Source organism: Argiope bruennichi, chromosome 6 (assembly GCF_947563725.1).
Source record: "Argiope bruennichi chromosome 6, qqArgBrue1.1, whole genome shotgun sequence".
In the NCBI taxonomy this organism is placed as follows: domain Eukaryota; kingdom Metazoa; phylum Arthropoda; class Arachnida; order Araneae; family Araneidae; genus Argiope; species Argiope bruennichi.
The window spans coordinates 136,048,308-136,076,257 of NC_079156.1; the positions used below are offsets into that span (position 1 = coordinate 136,048,308).

Below are 27,950 nucleotides of genomic sequence, written 5' to 3' on the forward strand. Positions count from 1 at the left end.
TAACTTGTAAATGTTTTATTTCCTATTTACCACTTTCCAGAAGAAAGTTTTAAAAAATTACACTCCCATCTTTCAAATTAGATCTCTGATAATTTTCTCTTATTCCAAATTAGAAATTTACCTTTTTCTTTTGTTCAAAATTATCAATCCGATTTTCAAGAAACACAAGGAAATAATTATTTCCTTGAATAATTATAGAATTATACTAAATTATATTGTTTTTACGTTGCATATGAAATCAAATAATTTATTAGTAGTACATTTGGCACCAAGTACAAATCACAAAACACAGCTGGCAAGAGTTTGTTTTGTTCTGTTTTTTCTTTTTTTACACTGCAAAAAAGCTGTAATGATTATTTCTGGTAGTTATTTTTTCCTAATTCTTCATGCATTTGCAGTTTTCTCAACTAATTTTGGAAAAAATTTTCATACCATTAAATAAAATTTATTGAAAAATGAATGAATGATGAATTAAAAAAAAGTATGAATATAATGTTGTGATGCGTTGCTTATGAATGAAAAGTGTATGATAATTATTTTGTATTTTAAATTGAATTAATTTAGCTATATAAAACACTCTGAGCAATATTTAACAGAATTTTACCCATCATATAAAGAATTTAAATTTTTATAATTTATAATTTCATTTCTATTTTACTGCCAAGATTTATGTTCAAGATACATAATTAATGGTGTCATTATGTCAGAAGTAATATTTTAATAATCCTTAAATAGTAAATTCATTAAATGTATGCTTATTTTGAGTGCCTCTACTTTATTGCATTTCAAGAAATGAATTTAAAACAATTGATTGGCTGTAGGAATTCTTGTTTTAAGAGATTATATTGTATTTATTTTGATATAATTATAACATATAACATTTATTGATATTTCATAAGAATTATGTGAATATTGTTTACTAATGAACATAAAAATATCATTTCTAGAATTCAGGATATTGTTCTAAATATTGATCTAGCACCAACATTCTTGGATATAGCTGGTGTAGAGGTACCTGAACATATGGATGGGCGTTCCATGTTATCTATTTTGAAAGATGCTGATGCTTGGGCTAGGTAGTGAGATTTTTGTACTTTCTTTTTTAATATTTCTGTTTTTTTTTTTTATCTGATCTTCTTGGTTGGGCTATTTCATTCCTTTACTGGACTCATTTTATTTTAAATTTTGAACTAAAAATGTAATTATAATTTTATATATTTAAAAGTAGAAACATGATTAGGGTGTTTAACTATATAGCTATTAATTGTATAGTGTTACATAAATATATGTATCTTATATTATAAATTAAAAGTATATTTTTGTTCAGTTAAATAATTTTTTTAAAAAAATCTTAAAATGCTGTTTGTACTTGTTTTATTATATTAATTTAAATGTAAATTATATTACATTTTTGTATACAATAAAAATTATATTACATTTTTTTTGTAATAAAACTGAAAAAGTACTTTTGTGTATAATGAAACCATTAAAATCGCCCAAATTATCAATAAATTTCCCAGATGCAATTCATGCATATGAATTGCACCTAGTGAAGCTACTTTGTAAAATCCTATCTTGATTAATTTGATACAAAACAAAATTGTATGGGATTAATAAAAGAACATATGACTTTTTTTTCTAATTATTTTATAAGGTAAATATTTATTGTTAGACTATAGGTTCTAAAATTCTAAATTATTGTTTTAATTGGTGCAAATTATCTAACTCAGAATGCTCAGATTTGACTTGTAGAAGTTTCATGTTATTTTGCTTATTTTAATACTTCTAGTTGAAGTCAATGCTCAAAATATTGTACAGAAGTAAATATTATACTTAATGCTTATGCATTGTTGTATGATATTAAGTTTCATTTTATTTATTCTAATTTGGTATGTCAAAATTTTGTATATCAGAATCAGTGTTTCGAGTAATAATTGGTTAACACAAATAATTGAATACTGCAATTATATTTTTAAAAAAAATTAACTAGAAAGAATAAAATTTTTATTGTCTATCTTTGAAAATACTCTTCAATATAAAGGTTTGTTCCACTATTTGATATTCAGACTCTACAATGAATTGTATTGTAGTGCACACTTGTTGAAAGTTGTGAATGGAATGCGATATAATAGTTTGTGAACTTATCTATTCCTGAATTTATTAGTAAGCAAAAATTAAAAAATATATATATGAAACTTTATAGTTTCATTCAGTGTTTATAACATAAAAAATACAAAACTCTATATGTCAGTATTGCTAGTTATTCAATATTGCCAAATGATTGGCTTTATTGCAGTATTACATTCATGAAGTTGTGCTGTTTATACATAAAACAGGTTTTCATCCTCTGTAGCAATAACATTTTGTAATATATATTTAAAATGTGAAATTTTTTGCTCATGTAAATCGTCTGAATAAAATTTAAATTTCAGCAAATCTTATTTTTCAATTTAATAATGGTTGGAAAAACTTCTTTTATTGTAAAACCCCCTAAATTGCCTTTGATGAATACTGAAATAATATAATAGCATTAAAAGCTATTTTAATTGACCTTTTGACTAGAAAAATAACAACAAAATTTTAGCATTTTTATGCATTGCTATTTTCTTTTCAGTTCTGGTCATCGTCACACAGAAGTTCGCCGAAAAAAATCGTGGCGAGACAGCTTCTTGATTGAAAGAGGGTAATGCACTTCATTCATTGATTTATAAGTTTATTCTTTTTTAAAACTATTTTTTTTTAAATCTAAAGTAAAAAAAAAAAAAAAAACCACTATTAAATAAATGTTTGAGATTATTGTAGCCTTATGTTAATATAATTTTTCTCTAAGCTGATTTTTAAATTGTATTTCTGACTATTGCAGTAAAAGTTTCACCTTTTTAAAAGTGAAATTTTACTATTGCATTTATGCAAAAAATATTCGAGCTCAAATAATAATGAGCTGTTCTATCTTTCAACATAACTGCTTGTCCGTAAAAATTAATGGATGAAATTATAGAAAAATGCATGGATATTTTTTTGATGTATATAGTATAATTCTATTTTTACCATTTCAATTTCAATTTGAGTATTTATTTAATTACTAGTGTAATTTTTTCATTCCATATATCATTAGGTGAAAAGAAACAAGAATAATTGCCTTTCATAGCTTACCGATTTTTACTATTTTTTTTGTACATATTACCATATTCTTTTAACATAGTAGTCTCTTATCTAATTTATTTTTAACCCTATTATTGCAGATTCTGTAAATTGAATGTATTTTGTAATTTTTTTTATGGGATTTCTGTTGTTAAGTGCCAGACTTGAAGACACATTTAAAGAATTGAGGGCTTACTTGGCTGTATATTTAGTGGTTTGGGTCCCTACTAATACTCTTTTACTTTCGTCCAGTCTTTCAGGAATATTTGAAAGCCCTGTTGCAATCACTGATTAGTGGGCTGTTGTATTTTCATAGAGCAAGCGTGTTATGTGATCATCAGTGTTTTGACCGAGACAGAAATGCTGAGTTTGGCTGTAAATCTAGATTGATTTTTTCATCTAACATTTTGAATTGTTGTCATACACTTAGGATATTAAATTTTTCATGCACTCCGTGAATGAGGCGGTTTGAATTGTAATATTTTATTGAAGTTTATTGTATATTGTTTGTATTTTATATATATTTTAGTTTTTATCAAACTGTAAACATTTATAAAAATAACTATAAATAATTTCCCGTATATAATGCCCTTAACATTTATACAATTATTTATAACATACAACATTTATACACATAACAATATGTTTGACATTAAAATATCTTTTCTTGAAAAGGGTAATTAATTTATTGTTTTTTTGAGCTTTTATATGATGGTATTGCTATACCTTAAATGGCCACTTTGAAAATTGCATAAAATAGTAATTTTTTTCTCTCCCTCTCTTGCTATTAAAAATCTTGGCAATTATAGTCAATAAAGTCAACTTTTTAAAATTACGATTTCTGCTCATTTTATAATAAAGCTTCTTAGAATGTGAGATTATAGTGAGATATTTTATATCACAAGGAAGGGTGATATTTTATATCACTAGTAGCATATAATTTGAAAATATTAATATAGGAAATTAAATAAGCATTTGTATTCTGACTTCTATCTTTTGATTGGATCTGAAATATCTTCTGAATTTCTTAGACCTAATTTCTTTTTTTCTTTCTAAATATTTTTATTATTCACCATTTTGAATGTATTAATTTTTGAACTACACAATTGCTTTTAAATGTCTGTATAATTTTTGATTGATAATGCATGCAATGCAAGCCAAATCTATCGATTATAAAACATTTTCCTTTCTTAATACAGTGTGGTGAATAGCCAGAGGAGAAATGCCAAAAATTTGTACCCTAATATTTCTCCCGTATTTCCTAAACTCACCAAGGATCAGCGATTGGCCATCGAATGTCGGAAGCCTCATTATTCCTCTCCTTGTAAGCTACATCAGGTAACATTTGTTATGAATCATTTTATAATATTTTTCTGAAGCTTCAAAGAAGCTACCTGTTGGAGTTTTATTATTCTTAAGACTAGCTAAGAACAGAATTTAAAGGCCAAAACCTGTAGGTAAACTGGTTGTAAAATAAATGAAGTAAGAATACTTTTGCTATTTGTGTCTATTTGTTGGCAACAATAGGATGCTGCTCACTGAATAGGGATGTTATTTTATAGTGATTAAAAAATAGTTTGTTGTTTGTGGCTATTATAATTTTTTTTTTAAAAAAATGTAATTCATTAGGTAAAGTTTTCTCACCTTTAATTACAGATTTTAAATTATATTTATATCTTAATTTCGGCAAGAATTTTTTTCTTTTTTTGAAAAATATGAGAAAGGCAAAAAAAGATACAAAGAGAAATTAGAATATATATAATTGAAAGCTTATGATAAGGATTTAAAAGTTTGTTAGGAAGGTAAGACTATTGAATTGTGATATATTTCTTCATATATCCTTTTGAGACTAACTGAATGGGAAATGAAAGAAATATTCTAACAAAATAGTGTTATTAACAACCCTATTGCTGCATACCCCATGATTTGCATCACTTGAAAGTTGATATATTTTCTGCTACAACCCATGATTTCTGCTTACTAATATATTTATTTCTTCAGTAATGATATTGAAATTTATTCTACTATTATAGTCTTGGATATAGTAATTGGCGATTTATTTTGTTTGAATAATATAATTCATTTCGACTTATTTTACAAACTTTATGTATGAAACAAAATTTTGAATAATTAACAATTCGAACAGATAATGAGTATGCATTACAAGTATGTGTATGTATGTGTTAGGTTATTTAAGGCATATTCTGAATTTTTTTTATTCTGATCTAAATCATTATGATTATAATAAGTAGATGTGACTTATCATTTGCTTATAAAATGATAATTATTTTATGTAGGGCATACAAAGTGTTTGTTTTATAATCTGTTTAATATTTCTCAGTGATGAAGAAAAAGTAATTATTGGTTTTATAGAAATGGGAATGCATTCATGATGGAATTCGTTGGAGAATTCAGAAGTGTCGCATGCAGTATCCTCTGCCCAACGATTGCATTTGCCCTGACCAAGAGGATGATTTGGAAGAATGGGATTTTGGGGAATTTCAAAAAAGGCCAGACTCTCTTCTGATGCTTCCTCCTAAAAGACGCAAACATTTGATTCAAAATGAAGAAATGCAAGATTATTTATCTCTTAAAGGTTGGTGTTGTGATCTAGAGATGCATTTTTCAACGATTTCAAACTATGTAGAATGTATCATTAATTCATTGAATTATTATGCAGAACAATTTATGGAGCACATACTCAAAATCTTATTAAAATAAAAAAGGACGAGCTGAAATTTAGAGTTTAGGTCAACAAAATTTTATATTCCTATGCCACTCTCAAAAATGGGAAGTCATTTTTCTGAATTGTTAAAACATTGTAAATTTGTTTTTTTGCCTTTTTACATCAAATTTTTAGCATCAAATACCACATTTTTATCCAATAGCCATGGCTCAAACTCATTGATATTAATATTGAAAATCAAATTTAAGCTTTTTCTTTAATCAATCAAATTTGCAAGTAAAAATATGAAATAAAATACTGTTTATACGATAAAGCTCTACTTCAGAACATCAATTTGTTTTCCTTTTTGCCAGTTCTACTTTTATTATTCTTGTACTTTTTAAATTTCAGTCTTATCCTTGAATAAAAGTGCTCTTTTGCTTTTGAGACATTTTAAGTGACAAATCGAATAAAAACACAGAAGAATGTAGGCTCTTAAAGACATAAGAATTTGAGAATTATATACTTAGCATCGAAATTAATCCATTGAAGTTGCCTTGAACTACCTCTCCCATTGTCCATTTCCCACTCAATGTCCATGACATCTTTCCAAATGTTCAACCCAACTAAATCCTTTATTTATAAATAGCATGGGGGAGGGGTATGTATTCATACTATTTTCATCCATTATGTTTGATTTTTTTCCCATTTAGTCATTTTAAAAAAATATTTATATGCCATTTTAACTGATAATTGACACACTTTAGAGGTACATTATATTTTCACATTTCAGTCCTCTATTCCTAATGTTCTGATATTATATATTTTGTCGCAGAATCAAAATTGTCATCAGGATCCTCTCGCTGGAAAAGATTTGTAGATCAAGAGACATTTGATGTAAAAGGAATTGAGCAGTTATTCCAACTCCTAGATGCTACTGTTGGAAATAAAACTGAAGTAAGTAATAAAGTAAATGAACTTGTTATATAAAAGGTAGGAAAAAAGTAATTATGCATGTATTCTCAGATTTTTTTATATAATTTAATATTAGCTTATTTTTAGATAACTTATTTTGGTCATATTTTTGTATAAAAATCAATTATGTTGCAATTAGTTGTTTTAAAATTTTTTAGATTTGGTTTCCTGGTATATTTATTAACTAAAAATGCTTTAAATAGGATTGCCGTGGCACAGGGAGAACGAGGAAAATAAATTTAACAATGATCTAAAAAACAGGGAAAATAAAGGGAAATTTGAAAATTTCCTTTAAAACAGGGCAAGTGCAGAAAATTTTAAGTTCCTTTTTTTTTCATCTAAAAAATGCCAATCTCTAAACATTTGAATAATAAAAAATCGTTGCCATAGCTCCAGTAATGAAACAACACCATTTTTAGCTGTGTAATTGCGGAATTTCGACATCTTTCCGACATCGCTCCCCTTTTTATCTGTATAGATCAGTCTGAATTCTGTATGAGAAGCCATTGTTCTCTTTTCATGAGATTCCTGGATTGCAGATAATGAGCATTCACAAGACTATTGCAATTGCATTAGAGAATAGTATTAATTTCTCTGACGGGGATAGCAACGTTTAATCTACAAAAGCATTGCAATGGTATTTAGTTGCACACATGCAAGTCTGTTGAATGGTTTATTTATAGTTTGAGAAATTGTGAGCTTATACAGTATAGATTAGATAATTTTTTTTTTAAATAATGAGCTGCTCAAAATTCGTATTGAATACAGATTGGTCCTATAAAAATATCAATCCCGGCTTTGCTGCATGGGTTTGAGAAGTTCTGCAAAATCCGTTTGCTGTATACTGCTCGCTTTGTAAGTCGATGGTAAGCTTTAGTAATATGTAAAAACAGACACTTACTTGTCATTCTAAAAGAGGAAAACAAACAAAACTGCATTCCAGTTTAAAAAGTTATCATTGACTCTGGATTTTGTGTCTAAAAGGAATACAGGAAACGGCGATATGTCAAGACCGAAAATGTCAAATATGATGACCGAAAACAAGCCGATATCAAACTTTTTAGTGAAGAAAATCGTTTAAAGCTGAATTTTTATGGCCATTAAAACTTGTTGTGCTACATTCGTCCCATAATGAATTCAATGATATATAGGAAATATTTCCACTCATTTTCACTGATAGTGAAATAGGAGGGGATGTATGTTTGGTTGTACATTATTTGCTACAGATTAGCTCCATTTTTTTTCAACAATTTCTTAAGAAATCTTAAAAAAATAAAAATGTAATATGATTGATGAAGCTTTGTAAGATATTGGTGTGGATCAACCAACAGAGTCTTCCTAAGACATTGGAATTCAATATTTTAAAGGCATACCACTGCTTAAGAACTGTCTGAGAATTTTAAAGAAGTTTTATCAAGTTTAAACTTAGTTATTTTTATAAATTATGGATTGAACCAAATGTAAATTTAAAATTTTTGAAATATATCAAAAAAGAACTTTTATGGAAGAATTATTGTAAAATTTTAAATCAAGGTATTGTGGACTACACATAGTCCATGGAGCAATTCAGTATGGACATAAATCTATTGGATGGAAAGTAGATGTTACTTTAAGAGTATTGTAAAGAATATAGTCCAGCTATAGATGTGCCAATTACTTGGAAGTTATAGGTGTTTCTAAATTCCATTGAAGTTTCTTTCCGTCTGCAAAGAATAAATTCTGTGTTTACAAATGTGTTGTAAAAAATTTTAATAATACACAGAAATTAATAGATTTCTATAAAAAAACGTAGCTGCAATATAATATTATTAATTTTCATTTAATATTTAAATAGGATAAAATTTTGGTTTCATATGGTAAGTAATTAATTTTAGCTTGTTTATATTATAAATTATTAGGATAAATTGATTCTGGCTAAAATTGGCTTTTTCTCTATTATTGCTAATATTCTTCAGCCATTAAAAAAAAAAAAAAAAATCAGACATTTGAATCAGTGGTGCTTTTCTTAGATGAAAATCTTTCCTTCTTGTTAAATGGTTAATGAAAAATATTTACAAAGGAAACATAATCGATGAAGCATAAACATTAGACAGCTTATTTTTGACAGAGCTACAAGCTACTTAATTACTAATGTAGCTAATGAAACTTGAAAAGTGGCATTTTAACAGAATGTTTTATATTTGTAAAGAATACTATAAAAAATATATTTGAATGCATGCCCTAAAATTTTGCTGTTTTAAAAACTCCATTTTGTTTAAAACCACATTTATTGATGAACAAAGTAGTATTATGTGAAAAGTGAATGATTGATTTACATCAAATTCTTTATTCCAAAGCACAAATTTTACTGGCATGTTCAGAATTTATAAAGATCCCATTTGAAATTTCCCAAACACTAAAAAATAAATAGAAAGCATATCTTGATTCATTTAATGAAAAAATTCATTTAGATTATTTCTATTCTAATGTTTTGAGTTTAGTGATTTTTTTTATTTTTGCAAAGTTGCAATTTTAATTATTGTTTGCCATGTGGCAATGCAGCTATGGAAAGTGGAATTAGTATCAACAAAAATATGCTTGTTGAAAATCTGAAAGAAGATTCTTTAATTGGTTTTGGAACTGTGTATGATATTGTAAACTTTTATGAAGCTATTTTAAATATCCCGATTTCAAAAGATTTATTTCAGAATGCTAAATGAGCACATGCAAGATATTATGAAGCTTTAGAAGAGCAGAAAAAAGTTTGAGGGAAAGAAAAGGAAAAGTTGTCTAACAAACGCAAAGCAGCGTTGCAAATGAAATTACTGCAAAAGAAAAAAAATATTAAACTGATGATTGAAAAAATTGTAGAAATTGATGCTCAAATATAAGAAAATAAATTAATAAAAATAAAGGAAGTAATCTTGCTATTAATATTTTTTTAAAGTAATCATTTAATAGTTTGTATCATGATAGTAAAGATGTTTTGTTTATAATTATTTAAATATTAATAAAAATATGAAAAGCAATTTTTGAAGTAAAAATATACAATTTCTATAATTCAGAGGGATTTTATACAATTTAAAAAAATAATTATAGTCAGAAAATACATGTAAAATTATACTTTTATAAAAGAAGGCGTTTATGTGATTGAAAATGTTGTTTCAGTTAAATATTTTCTTATCTGTCCTATTATATTTGTATTCTAATAAAGTTTATTGACGGATTGGTTTACCATGTATAGGTTTTTTTTTTTCAGGGCTACAATTTAATAAAATGCATTAATATTGTGTGGTATGAAATTTAATGTCAATTGGGAGATTAGCTTTTGAATTTTGGAATGTATAAAAAGTGTTTTACTCATAGCATGCACTTAAAAATTTATTGCAAACATTTACTTTAATCTGATTCATCAAAATTTTGCACCAAAAAATAAAATAAAAAATGTTTTTCTGGACTGGATTTCTTAACTAACTCTGAATAATAGAAATGAAAGAAGACAGTAGGTAGCAACACACCTCCTAGTTTTACTTTACAGAGGGAACATTTAAAAATTTTCTACTGAATCCACTTATTGATTGTAGTGAATTACTATTTACTACTATTTCCACTTATTGATTGTAGTGAATTACATGCAGTATATAATGCTTTCAGTTATTTTTTTTTGTTCAATAAAATATTCTACAGAATTTGATTTAGTATTATTAGAAAGATAAAATTTTCTATTTTAAAATGATATAATTCAAACTTTTTTCTTTATTTACTATACATTTTTGAATTAGCCAAAAAAAATTTTGAGGAACTTTTAATGGAAGAAGTTTTAAAAGCCCTATAGTTTTGAAGATTTTATATTTTACAAGTTTCAGCAAAATTTGTTTCCACAATTCAGCACATTTTAATTTGATTTAATTATTGTTTATCAAAAATTTTAATTTAAACGTCCAAAGTTTAGTTATTCAAATTCTGCCTTGCACGAAGATATTTATATTGGTTTTTTATAATAGAATTTGTACATTATTAGTCATTTTGGGAATTTCTTTCTTGTAATTTTGCATTCCTTGTCTTAAATCACGTATCATAATTTCACAGTTTGTATGTTGAAATTTTCCATCAAAGGGAATTGTAATTGAGATTATATTGTTTAAATGTATTATAAAGTTATATTTGCTATTTTTTCAGCCAAAATTGGCGATTGACAATCGTGATGACTCTGGTGAAGAAGAGCTGTTACTTTTCACTGAATCAACCATCTTCGAAGAACGTGAAAAACGAGAGACAGTGCCAACATTCCAGCTGGGCATTTATAATGAGTGTGTATCACTACCCAATGGTAGTAAAGCCTGCTTTGATGATAAATACCAAACGCCTGGGCAATGGCATGAAAGGAAAGAAAAATTGGATGGAATGATTAAGAAATTGAAGCAGAAATTGGAAGAACTAAAGGTATAAAAATTAAACACTGGTTAGAAAATCTTTCGAATTAGAATTTTCTTTTTGTACTTTTTATGGAGAAGCTTCCAACCCTCTGACACTTAAAATTTTATTAATTTCTTTTCTGTAAAATCCACTGCTTATAATGGCAAGACCCAAACCCATGAAAGGGGGATTAGTATATGACTTAAATTTTTTGGGGCCAAACATGGTCCTGCTAGTAAAACATTAAAGTTAGGAGAGGGTAGTTATGATGTATTATCATTTTTGTTCACCTGACCATAGTTCAGAGTTTTGAGAATAATTTTGAAATAACCCTCATCCTTAAAACTCTGTTTGCTCTGTTGCATATATTATTAGTAGTATTTTGTAAAATGATTAAGAAATTTTAAAATAAGCCATGGGAAAAATTATTAATATAGAGAAACCAATGTGCACTGATTCTGATGAAAGTGGAAAGCAGGCAACTTCAGCTAGTTATCTACTAACTTGAACACGTTTATGAAATTAAAAATATCTAGATCACAGTCAGAGAGTTATGCCTTTATTATTATTTTGATCTTGAATGTGAAACTTACATTCATAATTTTTAACTCTATAATTGGAAATTAATTTGAATAAATACTTTTTGAAAAGAATGGGCACTTAAAAAAATCATAATGCAATATGTCTCAAACTGTGAATAATCAGACAGTAAAGTAATTTTAAATGACTTGTAAATAAATGAGATCTTTAAAGATCTATAATTGTCATAAGATGTTGAAATGTAGGTACAAAACATTATAAATTAAAAAAAAAAAGACTACAAATGCTATTTTTCTTCTGATGTTCTCTCTCTCTCTCAAAAAAAAAAGTTTGATATACATTTTATCTTTTAAAAATCTTGTATCACCATAGTAAAATAATAGTGGATTGAAAAACTGGAAGCATTGAATTTTCAAAGAGTTATTGCAGTTTTTGACTATTTTTTCATTTCCTTTCTCTTCTCCCAGACAATCAGGAAGCAGTTGAAGAAAGTTAAGCCACATAAAAATTATGTGGGTCCAGAATTATATGATCCAAATTCCTATCAGAAATCTTGTGTTTGTGACCCTGAAGAACAGTTACGTCTGAAGTAAGTTTCTGCATTTTAAATTGCCTTGCATTTAAAAAAAAGCTAAAATATCATTTTTTTTTTTTTGAAAAGATGCGTTTAGTTCTAACAAAACAATAATAATATTTTTTTGTATATACGATTAATATTTTCTTTGATCCAGTAGGATTTCAGCAGGTTACCTTATTAATATAGTGGATACCATTTAGTGTGATCACAGTTAAAGCCATCATGCATTTTATGTTATCAAAATTCTCTGGTCCTGAATCGATGTATTCAGGTATACATTAAAATATTCGTTTAGTGTGATCACTACATCATTTAATGTAATCAAGTTTGAAGTAGAGAAATAAATCATTCATTTTCAGCTAGCATTGATGCTCATTTATTTTCTTGCTGCACTTGTGAAGAAATATTAGGATGTTGTTTTTCCTATGGGAGGGCTTTCACAATTACTATTATTATTTTATTTATTTATTTTTGTCTGGACTAGAGAGGTATCGATTTAATTGAAAAGTCAGCTATGCTGCAAGATCTAACTTGAATGTTATCGGATAACCATAAACCGTTATCAAATGCAATAGAAATATGAAAGCTAATTGGATTAAAAAGAACTGATAATTACAAAATAAAATTAATAGGAATAAATAAATTAAATTAATAAATAATTACAAAATAAAATTATAATTAATAAATAAAAAGAACTTAAATACAAAAATAAAATTCTTAAAAGTCAGAAAAGTCTACTAAATTTTTTCCCATGCTTTCCCTTGTGGTATTAAAAAATAGTTATTTCATTCAATTCAATTATTGCTATCAATCAATTTATATTTTCAAATTTATTATGGCCCATAGTGATCATATCAAGTGGCAACTACTATGTATCATTGATTTCATATACTTTTTGTTTTATTTCCCTGATTGCATTTTGCCTTTGAATTCTGTAAATTTATGATTTTTTCAAGTTATATTTGCTGAATAATTCAGTTTTTTAAAAATTATAAAATTTGAATAAATTTTTAAATATACATCATTTAAATAAACAGTTTGCTGATTAAAAAAAATTATACTTTGGAATTTACTTATACTCGGGCAATTTTGTGATTTCTACTCTTAGCATGCACCATCATTTTGAAGAAAAAAAAAGAATTAATAATCATGGATTTACCAACCTTTTTATTCATCTACTGTACCACAAAGATTTTTATTTGTATGCAATAGTATGAAAGAACTGCAACTTTATACCCTACTTGGAAATGGTTTGAAGAATCTAACTTCTGTTTGGATTGGTTTTATTTCTTTATTTATGTAATGATGATTTATGGTATGATTTTATTTCTCTAAGGGAATATCTGTACACTGAGAACTGCATGATACAGTAGAAACATGAAGTACAGTAATACATGAAACCTTAGTAATGATAATTAACTATCTTAACTATAAAACAAATTTAAGTTTACAACTGGTCTTGATTGTACTGAAAATGTACTATAGTACAGATTCATTATCCGATGTTTCATTTAGTATTGGAGTTCTGCACTAGAGTTCTGATAAACAAATATACTTTAAGCAACGATTCCAAGGAAGTATTCTTTTTATGTTGACAAATTTAACTGCTTTCAGTGACTTATTTTTGCTGTTGGCAACTCAGCTACAATTACTGATCTTTGTAATAATTAAACTCTCATTCTGCATATGTTAGGTAAATAGCCTTTGTACTGTAGAGTCTTGAAAGAAATTGCCTGTTATTGATAAACAGCAATAACATCATTTAGTGTTGATTTGATTGATTAAAGAAAAAGCTTAAATTTGATTTTCAATATTAATATCAATGAGTTTGAGCCATGGCTGTTGGAGAAAAATGTGGTATTTGATGATAAAAATATGATGTAAAAAGGCACAAAAAAAAAAAAAAAAAAAAAAAAAAAAAAAAAAAGGTTTAACAATTTAGAAAATTGACTTCCCATTTTTGAGAGTGGCGTAGGAATCAAAATTAAAGAATTGCTTGGTCAGCAGTTTAAAACAGTTCACATTATCATTATTATATATTATTTAATTACCTGCCTTTAGAGATTAGTTGGTTCACTAGGATTAATGGCTGTTAAAAATTGCAATTACATATTTGGGTAACTTGATCTTCATAATTTCTTCAAAAAAATATTTTAAACTTCAAATTTTGATAAACATACTATTATAGAAATCTTGCACCATTCTCTTATGTATTTCCTTAAATTCCTATTTATATTTTTATTCCTCCAGTTATATTACAGGAAAGAGTAACAGTGCTTAAAAATAATCTCATTTCAAGAAATTTTTACCATTACTTATTTTTGAAGTTAAAATGTAATTGTAAATATAACAAAATTTAAAGAAATTTTATTAAAATTTTATCTTGTAATGAATGCTATTAAAAAAAAGAATTTTCATATTTTGATCATCAATAATGGAAGTTTTATTTTTAAAAGTTATCATGGGACAGTTTAAAAATATCTCTTAATTTTTGATTAAAATTAAAAAAAAAAAAAAACTTTTATCTCATTATCCACTGAATATTTTTGCTAAGGTTGGGAGTTCTAGGTTAAACAATCTGGTCTATTGAATGCCAAAATGTGTATGTACACACATACACAATCAATATATATTAGTAGTAAAGACATCTTAGAGGGCTTTTTATAGAAATTCAATGAAAAACGTTGATGAAATAAAATAAAAATATACAAATAAATGCACTTCTATCAAAGTATTTGAAATAAATGAAGAGAATCTTCATTCCTTAAACTTTCCATAATTACAGGAAAATACACAATTAAATATTTGTAGAAGTTATGAAAATGATTTAAATTGTCTCTATGGCAATGAAGTGTAATTGCTATTAAAAATATTAAAAAAAAACTACCAACATTTAGAGAAAAACTGTACACTAATTAAATTAGTATCTTTAATAAATGATATTTTATAAATGTAAATATAATTACAAATTTCAAATCAAAATTTTATTTTATTTTATTTTTAATTGAAATTCAAAGAAATACATTTTGAAGTGCTTATTTCTACCTTCCAAAGTATATCTATGCCAAATTCATTAGTGTTAGGTCCCGTGGTCTGTATCTGGAACATCAAAATAATATTCTCTGTTATTAGTGACTAGCTGTTTTTGGCGACCAGCCATGAATATTGTTTTTGTTATTTCCAGTTAATCTCTTATGCATAATTTAATGTTTTTGATTCCATAGAAGATATTTTTATGCATCAAATTCTTCTTGACATCAAAATTATATTAATGTTTGTTAGCATTGTATTTGTTTTGTTTATTGTTTGCATGAATCATCCTAATAAAGTCCATGACCTCATATGCTAGTAAAAATGTAACTTTCAAGGTAATCTATCATCTAGCTTTCATGATATTGTAACTTCAGCTTCTTATTTCTCATGTAAACTGCACAGATGTTAAACTTAATCCTTCTTCTTTAGTATGTTACAATTGAAAAAAAAAATCATGTAATTATTTAATGGAAAAGATACACATACACATATATTCATCTTTATTATTAATAGAGGTAGGTGATTATGTGAAAATGTTTCATTGGCTTCTGAATACTTATTTATTATTTAATGCATATTCAAGATGAACAGAATTGATTTTAAAAGAAACCTGTTTTTGAATTTGTATTAATAGGCCAGTTACATTTTAAAAATTTTTTATTTTTGCTTTTGGTTTAAACAGGCAACATTTGAAAGACGAGCGAAGGCAACGGCGAGAGGATTTGAAACGTGAACGCCAACAGAGAAAAGAGGAGCACCAGAAAAAGATGGAGAGAAAACTGAGGAGAAAAACTAAATTTGAAAACATGACATGCAATGCAGAGAAAATGAACTGCTTCACTCAAGATAATGATCACTGGAAGACGCCACCTCTTTGGACAGGTAAATGAATAGTTCGTTTTGATTGAAGTTTGAAATATCTCCATGGTATAAATATTGTGTACTGTTGGAATTATGTATCTTACTAAATAATTAGATGCACACTTGTCTTGTAACAAGAAGCAGACATAAGTTATATTTCCGAGTTAAATTTCCTTAGCAGCTCAATAATTGGTGGTTTCAAAATGTGTTTTTCAATAATAGAATCTTAAAAAAAAATTTTTGATATTACAGATTTTTTTCCACTTTCCATATCCTTTTTTAAAAGATTTTTAGCAATTTCAGGCATTTCAAAAAAGAAAGATGCAAGATATGAAATTATAACTAGTTTTTTTTTCTTTACTTTTTGGGATTTTTCTCCTTTTGATTCTTTTTTAGGTTTTTGATAATAAAAATAAAAAAAGTTTCATTCTTTGATTCATAAAGTATTTATGTTGATTGTTTCTGCTTCACAAATTTGATTTTGTCAAGTCTCATACCACACTTATATTTTAAACTCTAATTCTGTGTGACAATTGATTATTACTATTTTGATCTTTTTAATTTTTATATAGGGCACTGTTTTTATGCATTTTGCACTAGTTGATGCTGAAATATATTTTTGAAGGCAATTTTGAATTACTATAGTTAAAAAAAAAATGTGGTTACTTTTCAAAATAAAATGTTTTTTTAATCTGCTGCTGATTTGTGTACATTCGATGATGGTTAGTATTTCATTTTTAAATTAAAAAGTAAATTTTACTTATAATTTAAATAAATATCATTGATTAAATTTCAGAATTCATTATTAGTTGATACCAACATTTTTAGAGTTGGTAACTTCCTTACATGCCATTTTGGAACATAGTTTTCTTTGTCTCATAAAACTATTTAGTTCACAAATGGAATTATTGATCTATCTCATTATACTGGGCATTTTTTAAAAAATTTCTTACTTGCAAAAAAAATGCTTTGCTGCACCTTTTATTTTACACTTTTTAACAATATATATATCTATATAATATGAAGAATATTATTTCCATTGTTTACTTTCTTTTTTTTTGCTTAAGCTCAGATAAGTATTGAAGTGCATTGTTTTTCTCTTTCCAGAGGGACCTTTTTGTTTCTGTCAGAATGCAAACAATAATACGTTTTGGTGCTTAAGAACAATAAATGATACACATAATTTCTTGTATTGTGAATTTGTTACTGGTTTCATAACTTTCTATGACTTACGAACAGATCCATATCAGGTAAGGGATGCATAACTGAAACTTTATTTTTTGATGATTTTCAGTTCTCTGATTTTAAAACAATTTCGAATTAATATTTCTCTTATTTAAAGATGAGAAATGCTGTATATGATCTGGATTATGGAACTCTAGAAAAGTTACGAATGACCTTAAACAAACTAAGAAGTTGCAAAGGTTCCAAAGAATGCACTATCCGCTATAAATATGAAGGTTTGTATGTCACAAATCTGAAATTCCAAACTTTAAAATTTACATAATTATAATTTTAACCCTTAGAAAAGTTTGGATCATTAAGTTAGATATCACAAATTTGTCATAATGTTAATAAATAGTATTGATCAATGAGTATTTAATATAATTATAGCTTTTTATGTAAACTAAATCTCAAATATGAGAATGAGTAATTAGTTTATTGATTTAACAAACTTAATACATTGAAACATTACTTAATTCTATAATCAAAATAATCTTACCTAGAAGTTTGAGGAAATTGGAGGAAATGTTTGCTCCTTTACAATAAAAGTCAGTAAACTATTAAATGAACCAAAAAAACCAAAATAAATGAGACAGACTAACCAAATTAAATGAGACAAAGAATCATTTCTTATAAAAATTTTAACATTATTCAAAAGCTACATATAAATTTTTTTAAAATTAAATTTGGTTGGAATGGTCCAAAATGGAATAATAGTTATTTTCATTTTAACACTTTCTAAGTTGGCATTATTAATTTGACTCATTAGTTTATATTTAGTGAAAGAAAATATTTAGAAAATAATTTCATTCAAATTATGTCAAAACATACATTTCAAATTTAATTTTCCAGGTTCTCGGCACCAGCACAAACAAAGAGCAGCTGCAAATATAAGAATGAGACCTATTAGGTTTGTACTAATCATATTATTATTAAGTATGTATGCAAAAGTTCAGTAAATTTTCATCATTATTCTAATTTATATCTTTGTATGAAAAGATTTTGTAATATGATTAAAATAGCATAATTTAATTTTTAATTCACATACTTTTATTATTATGCTTTACCCAGAGAATGCATCATACTATCCGAGATCAATTCTTCTTTTAACTTTTTTTTTTTAACGAAATACATTGTATGTACTCGTATGGTAAAATAAAAAATTTTCCTCTTAAGTTTGGAGTTACAATTTGATCACTTCGACTTTGGATCTTGAATTTCATGGCTCAAATTGAACTGAAATTTGTTTAATAAATATATTTGAATTATAAAAAATTTTTAAATGAATTAATATACTGGAAAAATGAAAATAAAACAACATGCAAAACTTTTCATATCTAAAAATCATTAAAAAATGCAGCATTAATATTATAATTAGATAGGAACAAAATTAGCATAAATAGTTCCTTTAGGCTATATCACAACATGCCTTGCCACTGATATTGGAGATAATTTTAGTGGTGCTATTTATAATTTCTTTCAAATGTTCATATTTTCTTAAAATTGTGGGATAAGAAAATTTTCAATTATATTTTTCTTAAATTTACTGTTTTGTAGTCACCTTCTTATGAATTTTATGCCAAAACAATATAATCTTCAAAAAAATGTTAAATGCTTTTTTTCACAGTAACTAATTTATATGTATATTTTATCCTTCGATATTTGTTAGTATACAGCTAAAAGTGGCCAAATAGAAAGAAAAATTAATCAATACATTCTTATTGCTTTATAATATCATCTGTGAGAAAAAAATTATGTATTTCAGTGTATATGAAATAATTATTGCATTCTTACAGTAAATTGATAAATAGATTTTTCCTTGTTTCTAACATGGTGCGTGGGTATGGAATGATTCCTTCACTTGAATGTTCAGAACTTCAAGAAACGCTATGGCATTTTTAACAAGAACAGGGGTAGAAAATATTTTTATGCAAAAAGAACAAAATAAAAGATTAACAGAACAAGTAGAAGTAGCTCTTTCAAGGTGGGAAAGAAGTATTAAGTTCTTGCCACCTACATTACATAGTGGGTAGTGATACAGCGGTTTCCATTTTTAAAAAAAACCAACTAGAACATATTAATTTCTTTCCTTTTTGGTTATTTTTAGTTTTATATTGATGGCATAATATCTGGATTTGAATTCTTAGTTTGAATCTTGTATTATCATATTGAACCGTTTTATTGTTGTATTCTATTGTTTCACTTACAAATTATCTTTTTTATGCAGGCATGGAAGAAGTGATCATAGGGAAAGATGGAACAGTAAAAATTCTGCAGAAAGGCGATGGAAGTAATTAATGCAAATTACTGCTTGCAAAAATGAAGCAGAATCTGCAGATGGGATGACAACCATCCTAATGAAAATTCGGCCCGGTATTTCCCCTCCTGTGGATGTGCTTTAGTTAATTTAAGACGTGATATAGACTTCAGTTGCTTGTTCAATGGACATTTTAGTTGCTTTGAATGAGTAATTTTATTTTCATCATCATTTTTCATAACATCTGCATTTTCTTGCTGTTTTTTTTTTTTTTTTGAACATCTATTGGATTAAATTTTAAGCTTGGCAGCTAATGAGCTAAGTCATCCTTATTTTATCATTATACCGGTTTTAATTCAAAGGATTTAAGACAAAAGTAATTTTCTTCGCAAGAAATATATTTTAGGTCTACTTTTCGAAATTTTAAAATTGAGTACATTTCTTTTTGTTACTGATTTTTGTACACATCGAGATTGTGCATATTTTTTAAGTTGTTCTTCATGAGGATGACTTTTAAGTCTGTGATGTTTTTTAATTACTTTGTTATGTGTTAAATATGCAACTCTTTACCATTTTAATTAAAATTTGATCAAAATTAGTAACAAAAATAATTTGATTGTTTTAATTTCTTATTATTTTATTCAATATTTGCATTATTTTTAATAAAATAATTTGATTTTTGGAAGAAAATTAATCACTATCTTCTTTATGTGTAATGTATGGACTTTTAATATGTGCCAAAGATGTGTGATGAATAAGTTTTATATTAATGGATTTTTAAGTCTATTTTCGATCCAAATACCTTCAAGATATATTTGTTTATTTGGATGCTTAATAATTGTTTACAATAGCTTTTTGGATTTATAAGTATACATTACCAAATATTTACATGTTAATATTTTAATTATAAATTGAAAAGAACCTATCAACTATCAATCTGTAAAATCATTTTTTTAAAATCTAATTTAAGTACCTTTTTTACATTGCCTTTTTATTGTTATTAGCAATTTAATTTATTTTAATCAGGCCTTTTTAAACTTGTGACAAATTTTTTGCAATATCATTGTTATGTGATATTTTTTATTTGCAAACCCAGAATTTGGAGATAAATATAATAAATAGAAATAATAAAAAAGTAGTTAATTATAAATCAAAAGAATTTCTATTTAAATTAATTATACACCGTTAACAATATATTCCAACAATACATGTTATTTTTTTTTTAAATTCTGTTCCCTTTGATGTTGCTCATGGAAAAAGGTCTGGTTTAAAATTAATATAATTCTTGATTATTAACATAACCAGATTCTTTAAAAATTTTTACTTCACATTCTAAAAAAGTTTCTTCAACTCTTTCTTCTGATCCTAAATTTAACAAAATTAATTGATAAAGAATAAAATCCCAAAATGTGAAATTTAAACTTTTCAAAATATTGCACCCCCATTTTCAAGAAATATGATCTGTGTCGAGTATGTGAGTAGATCTTTTTATTGTAGAGATCTTAGAAAGCCTATTGTATGATTATTGAAAATGAAATGTGGTTATGTGTTTAGCATGCCTTTTTGAAATAAGATGTTGATCTGATTATAAAAACATTTCAATGTATAAATGTCATTTCTCCTTCTTCAAGTTTACTGTTTATTTTGTTTTTTTAAAAACTGTTAATTGCTTCTAAAGCACTGCACTTTTACCATTGAAACATTCCATGCTTTTTTCTATTGTGCTTGTGCCAAATGATGCAGGTGACTTTGCAACCTTTGGTGGGGCTTCTTTTATTTATTGGAGCTTAATTTTCATTTAAAATTATGGATATATGTAACTGATTTTATCTGTGTTCTTGGAGCTTTCTTTAAATTAAAAAAAAAGGTTTAAAGGTCATTTGTAAATGTTATTGGATGTAATATTCTTGTAGTTTAATTGTTTTTTTTATAAATTTTCAAAGAATAGTAGTCAAATAAAAAAGGAGAAGGAAAAAAAAAAAAAAGACATTTAAATGTCAAATATTATTTATTTCTTCCACTGAGATATCCATTTTTTTTCATGTGATATGCAAGTTTATTTAAAGCAATTCTAAAGAATTTCAAGGGTAGGTCAGGGCATAACAAAATAAATCAGCTTGATATAGGAACATGTAGATGGAAATATCAATGCTTTTGTTGAAGAAAGAACAAGAAGTAGATGAATACATATGTGGTTAGTAAAACAAGCTTTTTAAGCCATGCATAATAATAGTGCTAAAGAGTTTGAGAAGTGTTTGACTTTTGTGAATGCTATGAATAGATATGTCTTCAGATAATTGTGTACTCTTCACGACACCATTGCACTGCTACTTACCTATTTCTTTCAATCACTCCATACTTTAAATTTCATTTTAGCACTATTGTTCAGCTCATCCTACTTTTACTGTGTCTTTGCTAAGTGTACTGATGGTTTGTCTGCCCATTCATTTTAGGCCAAATATTGAACATGCATGATGTATTTCCTGTATGTTCTTTTTTTTATATATATAAAACTGTTTTGTTTTGAAATGCCTGACACATCCTTTCAAGTTGCTGAACTTTTTTAAAATTTCCCTACATACCTCAAGATTTTAAATCAAAATGTTTTGCAGATTTGATTAATATTGATGTCACACTTTCATTTGTGATTTGTTTTGCAGTTATTAAATTTGATACATCATTTTTTTAACTTTTTGTTTTACAATTGCATTAAAGAATTAAAAAAAAAAAACTTTCTTTTGTTTGTTTACTTCTTTTCATTTAAAAAATAACTTGCAAAATGGAATTTTGTCTAAATTTGTTTTCAAAGAGAAAAAAATGGTTGTCTTAATTATTGATGTGAATTTTTTTCAATGTGTCTATGTATTGTTAATATTTTATCATATTCTAGTAACTGGCATTTCTTTTATGTCGTATAATTGTATTATTGTTTTATTTTAAAGCAAAGTTGATTTTAAATTATTTATTTAAAAAAGCCAGTTATAATTATGGAAGTTATTTATTTATTTATTTTTTTCCCATCATTTTTATAGGTAATTTAGTATTTTGTTATCAAGCCATTATAAAACATATTTAAAAGTAACATTAGAATGTTATTTTTGTATATTCATTTTTTTTTAAGTTACCTAGCTTGGAATAATTTCCAAATAGCAAATGTTGTAAATGCATAATTCATACAGTTTCTTTTGAGAACAACAGTCTTTTCTTTTTAACAATTTTGAAGGTAAAATATATTAATTAATTTATTATGTGTATTGTATTTATTGTATGAAGTAGATATGAATTTTCCATGTCCTTCCTATATTGATTAATATTTGATTCACTTTAAAAAACCATTTTAAAGATATATGAAATGATTTTTCTAAACTTTAGAAATTTAATGAAGTTAGAATTTTGCCCATGTCAGATTATTCATTGAAACATAAGTAATCAATGAACCCTTTGAGTTATTTGCTGGCTTGCATTTCTCATCTTGAATTGATGAATTATTTACAATACAATAATTAATTCCAACATCATTTTTTTATCAAATGTGTTTTGTGATGAATTTCAAATTTTCATCTCTAACCTATTCTTACGCACCAATTTTTTTCTTTTTTAATTTAAAACGATTTTTATTGTAATTTAAAATACAATGAAAATCATTTATATTTAGCTGATTTAATAGTTTTTTCCCCCTCCCTTATTTGAGCCAACACCATAGACTTGATATAGTTTTTTGTCCTTTCCTTATATACTTTTGAGAAAAAAATTTATTTAATTGTCTGAAATTTATTTTTGATTATAATAAAAGAAAAAGACAGATCTGGTTATTTTCAGTTTATTTCTCTTATAACTACATTTCTTTCTTTTTTTTTATTTGAAGATATTGGTTATATTTTGCCATTAGAGAAAAATTATCATTTCATAATTATAAATTAATATATGAGACATTTCATTGGTGAATTTTCCATATTTAATTTTTTTTTAAAGCTGTTCTCAAAGCACTTGGCAAGTGCTGATTTCTCTTCTCTATTTTTATTCATGCCTTTCTTATTTATATAAAGATATTGAGTTATTTTGAAGTTGATTGAATCTCAGCTTTCAGATTTTGAAATAATATTATTCCTTGAAAGGTATGTGAATTGTTACTGTGTCTGTATTTGCTTTAATTATTATTATTTTTTTTTGAAATTATATCCTTTTTAATATATTGTACAGGAGATTATTTTCCCCTTTGCCATAATCTTCATGATGTAATTTACTAGAGCATTTCAGTATATTAGAAAGGCAAACTGAAAAGACCAAAAGATTACACTATTAGGAATTTTGCCAAATTCTGATTAGAAATGTATATTAGACGGTAAAATGTTATTTATAAAAACAAATTTCTGAAATTTCCCCTGTATTCTAATTCCGGATTTCAAATTGATATTCTTTTCTGTGTTTAATCAAACATCATTGTTCTCAAAAACAGTATTATAAATCATCAAAATTTCTCGGAAAAATGATGAAATGTTTTTTATTGTGCGAAGTTCACTTTTTTTTTTTTTTTCTGTTGCTTTTGGGCATTAGTCGATTGTTGTTTTCAACTTTCTAGTTGAGTTTTGTGATTCTACGTTGTTGATCCTGTGTGCGTAACTCTTATTTATTACTTAAAAGTGTACATACCTTTGTATAAAATTGAAGTATTGCTTGATTTCAGACAATGTTGTATTTGTTTTTAATCTATATTAAAAGGCTTTGATGTGTGTGAATTTCTTTGCTTTTTATTTACACAAACATCATAATTAATAAGCACAAAAGAGCAATAGCTTTGTAATTTCTGGAACATAGTATCAGTTTCAGCCCCACACACTTTGCCTATTCATCCAGAGTGCATAGCGCCATTAAAAATCTTTATAAACTGCTTATTTTTTATGTTTTTTTTTATGGCGGCTTTAAAAATACTTTAAAAAAAATCCATGTGCTTATATTTTCCTTCTGGTGGGGGAAGAAGTCCACGTTATATCTACCCGATTATAGACTGTATTTTCTTTGTGGTGTTGAACCTTTCAATGTTTAACGGATTTCTATGAATCCTAAGTCAGTGGAAAAGGTTTTATCTCAATTTGGTGAAATATTGATAGTATGGGGAAAATATATCCTTTTTCATTTACTTGACTCTTCTTTCAACTCCTTTGGCTTGTTTAGATAGGAGGGAGAAAATCCTTTCTTTTTGCAAATAATTTATATTTTTAAATAAAAATCACTAATATTGACTTTTAACAGTAAATTCGGTGTTTTTCTACATATGCTTACTTATTCATAGAACATTTGCTAGTTATATTTCAACATGATTTAGTGACTCCCATTAATGAATTATTTAAATAATTTTTAATTTAATTCTTTTTTTCTTTTTTTTTTGCAAATATTTAGGATTTTTAACTATATGCCGAAAAAATCTGTATTTCATTATGGACTTTCAAAAGTGAATACACCGAATAATTGAAGGCTTCCGAAAATGAAAGTAAAGCAAAATGTTTATGATACTCCAAAATTATTTGTTGCTCATGCAAAAAGATACCAAAAATAAATCAATACAATGCCAATATTTTTTTTCTTTTCGTATATAAACTATTTTGTGGGGGGGGGGGTAATCACCAAAAAATTCAAAATCGAGATTCTGGACAATCTTCTTGATTCAAACCTCCGAATGAATCATTTTTTAAATTATGTCTATCTGTGAAAAAGAAAACACAGAAAGCTTTGAGCTGGAATTTCTTAACACCAAATTAGCAGATTTCCATCACATGTTGAAAGAAATCCATTTTTTTTTTTCACTCTGTTTAGCAAGTATAGGTGAACACGATCATTTTAAAATGCAAAGCGCTACATAGATAAAATGAGGCATACTATTTTAGCATCTAAAGTATATATCCATAGAAAATTTTGAACCAAATTTGTCAAGAATTTACGTTCTGTCTATTCGCATGCTCATAAATGCTGTAAAAGAAAAAAAGCAATAACGCACACAAATGGAATGTGATAAGTAATCTTGATTCTAAAATTTAACTCTCACAATTTTGAGTTCAATTGTCCGACTAAAAACTTCCGAGAACACTCGCAGTTTATTAAAAAATTCTTTTATACTGGATTTTTGAAAATAAAAGTCTTTGTATTCTTGGCTTTCACAGCCTTGCCTATTTTTTATGCTGGAGGGAGAGGTAATGATATTTTTCTTATGCAATGAAGTATTGAAGAGAGTTTTCCAGCTGGTTCCATATGTGTTGCAGAGAGTATTCATTCGTTTTCTTTTTTTTTTTTAAATACGTCAGAGTGATGATCCTCTTGAATTTTTATGCATCGGATATACATGAATTAGTATATCTAGGATTGTATTTTTTTAAAAAAATGTTTTTAATGAAAATTTCTTGAATTATTTTTAGTATTTTTCCGTTGCCGAGGGCCGTAAATAAATCGCCAAATTTTTAGCGATTTATTTACGATTTTTTTTGTTGCCGATTTGGCAAAAATAATTTAACTATCGCCAACGGCCTTCGGGATATAATGGTACTTCTCCGTTTCCGAAGGCCTTAAAAAAATCGTCGAACTGTAGGCGATTTTTCTACGAATCTTTTTGTTGTTAATTTGGTGAAAATAGTGTAGCTGTCGCCAACGGCTCTCGATAACGGAAAAGTACCTTATTTTTTCAGTAAATTGCTAATGTCAGGGTCATTTTCCTGATAGCGCACAACTGATAAGAAAATGCAGGTATAAGAGGGAACAAATTATTGCAAATCTTACATTTGAAAAACGAAATATCTTGTAAAGTGACATGCTTTTGAAGGGAGATTGTCAGTAGCTTATTAAAAAAAAAGCGTTCGAATATATAATGAATAAATCTCCAATAAATGTTCATTAGTAAGTAACTGTTTTGGCAGAGAACAAGTGAGTGTTAAAAAAGAAAAGAAAAAGAAACATGTTTTGTATTGTAGTATCATCAGAAAAGATAAAAGGTGCTATTCTCATGGAGTTTATAGAATTTTTGGTCAAATCATCTTTACTCGAGTTCGATAATTTTTATATCAGGAAAATGAGATCGGATTAATTATTTTTATTTTTTATTTGAAGACCATAAATTAAAAAAACAAAAACATGGAGGTTTTTTTTTTTTTTTTTTTTTTGAGCAAGCATTTGTTGAAAGAGGATTTACCATTTATAACAAAATAGAAGTGGGAAATTTGAATGTAAAATATCATGTTTCATAACATGTAGTCAGCGACCCCATAAAGCAGTCTGGCAGAATCCACTCAGTAAACACTGCTAAAAAAAATGAGAATTTTAGAAACTTCAGCCCAATCAACATATCGCCTATTTTTAAGGAAACAGATGACAAAAAAAAAAAAAAAAAAAAAAAGTTGGCATAAAATTAGAATCTGAATTCTTGATCTCTTTACGAAAAAAGAAATTTCTCTTAGAAAAAGTAAGTTGCTGAAACCGAATGAATGCACCGGTTCGGCAAGCCAGAAACTTTTCACTACTAAAAAAATAATATAATGATTAGGGAAAAAATTATTTGTGAGAAAATTGAAAGAGTTTAGAAAATTCTCTAAAAGGAAGCAATCTTTTATTTAATAAAATTAGCATGATCTTTGTATTCGAGTTTTGCTTATTTATTGTCTTAATCTTTTTTTTTAGGAAGTGAAATGTTAATATAAAGTAGCAGAATAATATTTCCCCCCTTAAACAATTTAAATATGCATTAATAGTCTATTAATAAGATTTTTCAAACGAAACCAACAAAAAAAAAAAAAAAAGACATTTTAAATATTTTTGTCTTAATATTGGTGAAATCTATTCGGTTATCCTTAGTAGAATTCTATGTTTATATTGTATAAAATTTATCATTTACTTGGTTAATACCCAACTTAATTTACTTCCTTGACTTGTACTTCTATAATAATAATAATAATAAATTACTTTATGATTGATTCTTACTTTTTTTCCAAAAGTGCTTATTCTTAAGCTAAAATGATTCTACCCACCCTTCCGTCGTTTATATTCTTTTAAAAAAATGTAAAATATACGCCAGAAGTATTGTCTTTCTGTTCCCCTCTAAGTCTGGTGCATTGGGCCGCGGTGGCCTGGTGGTAAGGTCTCGGTTTCGGAACCGGATTATTTCAGTTTCGAGATCCGATTCCACCTAAGAACTGTCGTGTAAGTGGATCTGGTGCACGTTAAATCCGTCGGGTCCAAACGTCCTCCCGCTGGTGTGGTGTGGAAGTTTGGAGAAGGGATGCCAACTCAGGAATCATCCTCAT

General features: G+C 26.6%; 1 protein-coding gene across 1 annotated transcript in view; it reads left to right on the forward strand.

The window, feature by feature from the left end:
- Window positions 1-20,350, forward strand: part of LOC129971469 (putative extracellular sulfatase Sulf-1 homolog) — a 90,893-nt gene extending 70,543 nt beyond the window's left edge. Inside the window, exons 9-20 of the mRNA XM_056085265.1 lie at window positions 948-1,076; window positions 2,615-2,683; window positions 4,341-4,479; window positions 5,515-5,737; window positions 6,642-6,763; window positions 10,940-11,203; window positions 12,184-12,305; window positions 16,009-16,208; window positions 17,295-17,437; window positions 17,530-17,647; window positions 18,264-18,321; window positions 19,639-20,350. Coding sequence (XP_055941240.1) covers window positions 948-1,076; window positions 2,615-2,683; window positions 4,341-4,479; window positions 5,515-5,737; window positions 6,642-6,763; window positions 10,940-11,203; window positions 12,184-12,305; window positions 16,009-16,208; window positions 17,295-17,437; window positions 17,530-17,647; window positions 18,264-18,321; window positions 19,639-19,705 — 1,654 coding nt within the window. The 3' untranslated portion in view covers window positions 19,706-20,350. The remainder of the gene's footprint in view (window positions 1-947; window positions 1,077-2,614; window positions 2,684-4,340; window positions 4,480-5,514; window positions 5,738-6,641; window positions 6,764-10,939; window positions 11,204-12,183; window positions 12,306-16,008; window positions 16,209-17,294; window positions 17,438-17,529; window positions 17,648-18,263; window positions 18,322-19,638) is intronic.
- Window positions 20,351-27,950: the final 7,600 nt, after the last annotated feature.